This window comes from Asparagus officinalis, chromosome 8 (genome assembly GCF_001876935.1).
Source record: "Asparagus officinalis chromosome 8, Aspof.V1, whole genome shotgun sequence".
Taxonomy (NCBI): domain Eukaryota; kingdom Viridiplantae; phylum Streptophyta; class Magnoliopsida; order Asparagales; family Asparagaceae; genus Asparagus; species Asparagus officinalis.
Genome location: NC_033801.1, coordinates 3773422 through 3781564, shown reverse-complemented (window position 1 = coordinate 3781564; position 8143 = coordinate 3773422). Strand labels below are relative to the sequence as shown.

At 34.1% G+C, this 8143-nt stretch overlaps 1 protein-coding gene across 3 annotated transcripts; it reads left to right on the top strand.

Annotated features, from left to right (window-relative positions):
- On the top strand, positions 4645-7442 carry LOC109820719 (PR domain zinc finger protein 2-like). 3 transcript variants are annotated; one of them, XM_020386917.1, is made up of 3 exons: positions 4645-5009; positions 6022-6083; positions 7097-7442. In XM_020386917.1, the coding sequence occupies exons 1-3, from the start codon at positions 4660-4662 to the stop codon at positions 7120-7122; spliced, it is 438 nt and encodes a 145-aa protein (XP_020242506.1). In that variant the 5' UTR covers positions 4645-4659; the 3' UTR covers positions 7123-7442. The 3 variants fall into 3 exon arrangements, 2 of the variants coding, with proteins under 2 accessions (XP_020242506.1, XP_020242505.1); XM_020386916.1 differs by having other exon boundaries at positions 4656-5009; positions 6043-6083; XR_002241928.1 differs by lacking the exon at positions 4645-5009 and adding an exon at positions 5646-5660.

Genomic DNA, 8143 nt, shown 5'->3' with positions numbered 1-8143 from the left:
TCAAACGCAGGGTCGTGATACTATATAAGAAAAAGAAAAAGATCGATTTTATATTTTTTGCTTACGCAAAGTATAGTAATTTTTTAATCTTCTATGAAGGATGTTTCTTTGATGAGCACAAAGTTATTCAATATATTCTTCAGGGGGTATTCAGTCGGTATTTTTATAAATATAACTTATGTTAGTATTAATTGAAGTGATTCATGGACGTTCTAAATTCCATTTGAAATAAAAACCGCTTGATTCTTTTGAAGGATATCTCTAAATTTTCTAATAGTTCTCCATACATAAATCTTTATAATTTTTTACCTAATAAATATTATTTCCATTAGAGATTAATATTTATAAATTATAATCAATTAATGTTAAACTATTATATTATAGTCTTTTATCACCTTTTTATGATTTAGTCTTCTATCAATTAATAATACTTATGTATTTTTGGTGTTCTAACATATTAGTAAAATTTTATGCAGTTACTTTAATTTATACAATAATATTAATTTTTAATCTATCATATATTTTTTAAAATTTTTATTATTTAGCTGAATATTTTTAATTTGTTATTATTACTATTTTTTACCAGTATCAAATTGACTATTTTTAGATTCTAAAAATGGATAGTAAACCTTAAATTATAAGGTATATTTATATATCTTAATGAAAAAATATCACACAACTACTCTTTTCTTTGCCAAGTTCTAAATTTTTAGCTTTTTATTTTGTGTAGTTTTAAAATTTTGAGAGTATTTTGTCTAATTTTCAAATCTTTTTGCTTTTTTTTTTGTAATACTTCATGTAATAAACTGATAGTATGGAGATGTTTCATATATTTTATTAATCTTATTTAAATTGTTGAGCTATAGATAGTTCATTGGTTTTTAGGATAGGCTATAAGTATGATTAGTATAGATTATAATTTAAATTAAATATTTAAAATAGTATAGTGTAATTTTGACCATGGAAAGCTTTTCCTGAACTCGTGCTTTTAAAGGGAGTATGCTTTTTTATTTTCCTTAATTTTTCTTTTTTATAATTTTGAGAATGACTTTTATCTCTTTAATTTGTTTGATGGATTTTATAAATATCTCATCCACATTATGTATATTTGTTGGTCTATATTGTTCCCGGGTTCGGCCTTTGGGGTAGACATTATTTGTCTCATTAATTTATTTATTTTTCATATATGCCCTTTATTTTGTAGACATTTATAAATTTGATATTTAATAATTTTATTTAGATTTACATTTTAATTTAAATTATATCCTTATCTTTATATTATATATATATCCAATAAGAATTCATCAACTTATCAACTTACTCTTACTTAATGGAATAATATTTGAATTTTAAAGGTATTTTTGTCTACCAAAAGATTTTTCCGAACTCGTGCTTTTAAAGGGAGTATGATAACTCCTTCTTTGTGTTTTTTCTTGCAAAAAAATAAAAATAAAACCACCTCCATAAGGTGACAGAATGAAAACTATTTTAAAGTTCAATTAATACGGAAGCCACCTTGAAAGAGATTCACATAGAGATCAACCAAACTTGGCATATTTTAAGTGGAATTTCCGTTGAATCCTAAAATTGCCCTTAAAAACATACATGTCGCACACACTGTATATGCTTGGATAATAAGTTTATGTCATATGTCTGTTATGTGTATGTTTTAGGAGTATGTTGAGAATTTCAATTAAAGGTTCCTCAGGAAAAATGTTAAGGTGGTTGACTGTTACCAGAACAACCTTTAAAGATTGACATCTTTATTAATTGAAGTTTTAAAGGTGGTTTTCGTATTCCAAATCTATTTTAAAGGTGGTTTATGTGTAATAAGAAATAAAAATAGGGAATAAAGAGAGCACTAGTACAAAACAAGGGAGTCCAAACGGGTTCAACCATTTAGACAAATACTGTCCCAAACGGTTATAATTGTTTGGATGTCCAAAAGAACCGTTTTGAGAAAAGCTGTTGGCGATGATTGTACCCTAATAGTCACCCAAATGGTTCAAACTGTTTGGCCAACTTTCCAAACGGTTATAACCGTTTGGTCTATTAAAACTAGTGCCGACGGTGTAAACTGTTTGGGCAGATATTAGTCTAAACGGATTAAACTGTTTGGGTGTATATTAGTCCAAATGGATTAAATCATTTGGGCTGATGTACGTCCAAACGGTTTTAGCCGTTTGGAGTGATCTTTGCCCAAACGTTTGAAACCATTTGGACTATCATCTACCAAAATGGTTTAACTCGATTGGACAAATATTGGGTGTCTATTGTCAAAATCCTTCCATGCAAACGTATATCTAAGATGACTCACTCGTCTGTTTTTACTTGGACAAGCACGATGATGCCAGGTCATTGCCATTGCTATTTTTTTTCACTTGAATAGCCTTTGCAGCCTCTGTGTTATGGAAAAGTATCGTATTATCTTGATGGATATATCTTTCTTCTAACTATGTACTTTCTTCTTATATCTAGCCTCTCTGCAAGTAGGACACTCTATCTTATCTGAATTTTCTTTCTAGTAAAGTATACAATCATTTGGACATACATGAATCATCTCACACTTCAGACCCAAATTGGACATTGTCTTTTGAGCTTCATACCAGCTCTCAGACACATTGTTCCCCGGAGGCATAGAATCTTTAAAAAACTTGAGGAGCATCGTAAATGACTTGTTGCTCCATTTATTTAGACATTTAATCTAGAATAGATAGATGAACCATAATAGCGTGAAGTATTTTACATTCTCATAACTTGACCTCCTAACACAATTCATGTGTTTATCATAATTGTCTTCACACTGTCCTCCTCCGGAAGGAAGATCTTTAGTAGGGTTAGTGCTACCAAGAGCAACCTCGACCATTTTCTCAATTTCCTCAACGAGAAATAAGTTGCCTTCTTCTTGTTCTTCTTCATATGCATCACTGAGGCCTTCAATTTCTCCATGATACACCCAAGTTACGTAATTGCTAACAAAACCATTCTTCAATATGAAGTTCTACTTCTTCCTCCAACTAATGCAACTTATTCACACATAATTTATATGGACAAATGAGCCTTCGTCGTCGAGCCATATCATGTCTACGTGCAAAGTCCATGAAAGCACTAACTCCATTAACAAAAACACAGTGCATGCGTTCTACACGACCCACATACATCCAATTGTTATCTCTTATGTAGTTACGGGTCATGCTAACCTATACAAAATGATTTATTAAAAACAACTTCTATAAATATGGATTTAGGGAATAGTCTAAACATGATCATGACTTGGCTTCGAACATAGTGTTACAATTAAGGTTACTTCGTTTTCAATGTTGGGAGATGATAGATTTTTCCTAGTGAATCTTGTGAATCAGGAGATCCATATATGGAGCATTACAGATGATCCACAGCTTATTATGAGATATAGAGGTAATAAGCGTAGTAGGTTCTTGATAAGATCTTGTTTCAGAGGTAGCGAGCATGCTTCTATAGCTAGTGGAAGTGAATACTCACAGGCACAAAATGAAAATAGATTATTTTCATTTTGTTTTTGTTGCCTTCTATGATTTTTTATTTAGTTGTTGAATTTATCAAAGTAGCACTCGGAAAATTTTTCTTCAGTAATATGTTCTTTTACGATCCTAAATGGAAGAGCATAGTTAAAAACAACTAGGGAGCTTACAAAATTCAAGGAAAATATTCTAATTGCAGAATTTTATTAAAAGCACGTGCCTTAAGTTGTAGTTTTGCCCCCGGATTTTTTATTTTCGTGCCTTTGAAAACTGCAACTGATGTTTTTATTTATTTTTAAAAATTTAGTAGAACCCTCTCAATACAAATTTATATATCAAGGTAAATTTTTTAAAACCTTGGATTGATGTTGCATCGATTAGATGGTGCTTGCTTAGGATAACAAACTCATTAAATGAATTATGCGTGTTTGATTTTAGTAATTCACATGTTTTGTTCCTCTGCCTAGAATTTTAATCAGTTTGGAACCAATGATGAAAAAACGATTGCATGAATATCACAATACGCAACATCATACATTGCATTAATTTTCATGAATAACCAAAAAATTCAGAAAATTCAAGATGATAGCAGAAAAAGCTCAATATCTCCTGAAGATAACAAAATTTTCAGAAATTATCCTAAATATGTCTGCTAGAGAAAGAGGATGTCCGAGGAAGAGCATGCGACATAGAGAAGTCAATTAATTTACTGTAAATAGGGAAAATTGGGTTAGATGGTCAAATTAGGTTTAGGGTTTTGTACAGAGAGGATAGTATTTACAAAGGAGAAGGGGGCGACTTGAGGACAAGGCAACAACGGGGTAGATGCTGGAGGAGGAGGCGGTGGAGGCAACAACGGGCTCCGACCATGACGGAGGCGGCGACGTCTTCCGTGCGCTTGGTACCAGCGTCGAGGTCACCGATGGGACGAAGTCCAGCAGGGGGAGGAGGTGAGCCCGTCGGAGAAGATGTTGCCGTGAACAAATTGGGTTAGGGATTTGAGAGGCGCACGTGGATTGTAGATTGACTTTGGGGTAGGGATGTCAATTTTGGCCCATACCCATTTACCCATCCGACCCGCCCATTATTTGACCCACCCAAAACCCACCCATTTAATTAAATGGGTCTAATTGGGCGGGTCCATGTTATATTCCTCTAAATGGGCACTAAATGGGCAGTGCTTATTTGCCCGTTTGCCCGCCCAGCCGTATACCCAAAACGAAAACAAGACAAAACCCGATCCCATCTCCTCTTTCTCTCTCTAGGGCAACTGAGCCGATCCCAATCTCCTCCGCCTCAATCCCGATCTCAATCACTCCTCCGCCTCCTCCTCCGCCGCCTCAAGTGCCTTTTGAACCCAAAACCTACGACGCCAATCGATCCTCCTCCGCCTCCTCCGCTGCCGCAATCGCTGATTCGTCTCGTTGCCCTTGTTCTGGTGTCGATTCCTTCGTCCATGGCGTCCAATCGCAGTGCCCTATTTGGATCGAGCAGTGTTCGCCTGAGCAGGTAACTTTCCCCAATTTTCTGATTTTTTTATGAGGAAAGGGGCTTATGGCATTTTATAATAAAAGGTTGAATCTTTTGTGCATTTAGCTGGATTGAGGCGTAATTCCTGGGATAGTTTGGATTTTTTGGGAGTTAGGGATTTGATTTCGAGAAAAATTTGCCCCTTTTCTTTGCAATATGATTAACAATCAAATAGCTTTTACTCTGTTCTTTCTTTTCTCCATATATGTCATGTGGGATGTTTGAAGGGAATGCATTTGTGACTGATCACAATCAAATAGCTTTTCTCATCTTCATGTCCTTACTTTCATGTACCAAATGTTCTTTTCACCATAGTCTTTGAGGAAAAGGTCCATATGTGTTACTAGCAATGCTTTCTCTTTAATAGTTTTACATTTCACTTTGAAAATTATTCTTATACCAATGGTTTTCCCTTATTAAATGGTATGGATAAGTTCAGCGATGCCGCAAGTAGCAATGTTTTATCTTTTAATAACATTTCATTTTGCTATGGAATTCCATCCTTGTAAGAAGAATATGTTACGATAATTAAATTTTATTAGTAACTTCAGTTACATTGTAATAATTGTGTAATGGCTTGTTGAGCTTCTGTCATGATTCTGTTCATGCCTACTGAGATGTTCCATGGGAGTAAGCATCAAGTTCTAAATGTTGACTTGCTATGATTCTGGCTAAAGTTTCCTTTATGTTTTTATATCTACTAAGATATATTTCATAGACTTTTCATTCTTCTGTCATTACAAATGTCACGTTTAGTTTTATACCTACTGCATGATATAAATGATTATGTTTACCTGAAATTATTATGTATCTGTTTTGGGTTCTTTCATTTGCATGTGGAGGTCGAAATGTGGTGGTCAAACTATGAAGGCGGTGCCTACTAGTTATCATTAATAATTTGTTTCTAGTAACTTGATCTGTTTTAAGAACCTGTACATGACGGTCTTTTCTTGGAAAATTGCAGTTCTAACTAATATTTTTGACGTTGCAGCATGTTCACTACAACCTGTAGGAGGCTGAGGATCATGAAGGGTTCGGATGCAATTGGACTTGGTATGTGCATGTTTTGTACATTTTACATACATATTCTTCAATTTTTAGCTCCTAAGTATGTCATTTTTCCTCAAACTACATAATCTAGTGAATAGACACATTGAAAGAGAGGAATAAAAGATGGAGATGGATGGCCTTCTCTATTAAAGGTCACCAAGCTCTTCCTAATAAAGAGCTTCAACATAATTCTCCAGCAAAATTTTATAGCTCAAGACAACAAAGAACGTCGTCGTAATCAAACTCCGTCTTCACTCAATTAAAAGAGTGGCCCAAAAATAAAAAAATAATCATCAGAATTTAAAGTAACTGATCCAAAAGCAAGAAGCAACAAGCTGTAACAAATTTAAAGTAACTGATCTATCAGATTAATTTTTGTAAATTGATCAGGATCCCTCAGCTCAACCTTCCTCAATGAGCTACGTCATCAAATAATAACTCTTTATTTTGATAAACAAGCATGTTGTTAGCACTTAGTTTGCTTCTCATGCAATTTAATGCTTGCTTCTTAATACAAGCTCACGTTGATTACATAATACATTACACCTATTTTACTGGTATTAGACATGTATATCAATCAACAACCAGTTTAGTCACTAGTGCAACTATGTTAGCTACCTGTATCAAGTAGGATTTACATAGAATTCAGAGCTTTCATTTTTATAAAAAAAAAAATAACTTGGTGTCCATCTCAACCTGAACCAACTAGCTTCGAACCTGTGTTGTGTCTTGTTTGGTGGGAGTCCTGTCAGGTCTGAATTACTCATATCTCATTCATGTACCTGCTTTATCCAGAATAAATCAATTTGCATGAATCTTAACCTGAACCTACCCCTTTGAACTTGTGTCATGTTTTACAAGAATGATGTCAACTGAGTTAAGAGTTAAGAGTTAAGAGTTAAGAGTAGTCCACCAGCCTCTAAAGATTTATTCACCTTCCTCTTATGTGTTTCACTATTATGACAATATCATACGTTTGTGGCAAAATTAACTAATTCTATGGATGATTGATGTAGGGGAAATATTGAGGTCTCTATGGTGATTTCGGATTCTAACCCTTGCTATGAAGACGCACATATGAGGCTTGCTGCAGTACTCTTAATGTTGCTATTGAGTCCAACTGAGTGTTATGTTTGTTTCCTGGTCTTTTCTTTCTTTTGTCATGATTCTGTTCATGCCTGAACATTTGAAAGATGGGAAATAAGTGGACTATGGTTGTGCTACTATTTTGTTTATAGACGAACTTACTACTCTTCTAGTTTATCAAGTAATTAAGTAGATTGTCCTTACTAATCGTGATCGTGTTGCTGATAGTTATGATGGCATTTATATCAAGTTATTGATCTTATACAGATCCTTACATACCTTGTGTTTTCTATCTTGATTCATTTAAATATTCTCGCAATTTTGTTGTTATTGATCTTTTGGTTTTTGGTTTGGAAATCTGAGGTTAATTTTGCAAGTGTGTGAGGTATGTACTTTTATCCAGATTTGCAAATGGTTCAATCATGAACTTGTCTGTTTTTGTTTGTTTATCTTCCTATATTTGTTGGTATTTTATCAAAAGCCCTAACAAATTTGCAAAAAGCTCCCAAAAAGTTTGCAAAAAGCCCACAATAGTTTACAAAAAACACCCCAAAAGTATTATATACATATAACTACTATAGTTAAATGGGCAAATGGGCGGTCCGTTTATTAAATGGGTGGACAAAAACCCGCCCATTTAAATAATGTTAAATGGGCGATAAATGGGTAAATGGGCAAAATATGCCCGCCCATTTATGACCCGCCCATTTAATGCCCAAACCCACCCATTTAACATCCCTACTTTGGGGACATTGTTTGGGGGGAGCGGGTTTAGTATAGGGAGAGAACGGAGAAAAGAAATAAGTTTTATTTAAAAAATAATAATTAAAACTTCAACCGTTTGGGCTAATACTCCCAAATGGTTTAAATTGTTTGGGCAATGCGTTTGGGATCTTTCTAAGGCCCAAACGGTTATAACCGCTTGGGTCATATTATCCCATACGGTTTAAACGGTTTGTGTTATTTTTACTTGCCCA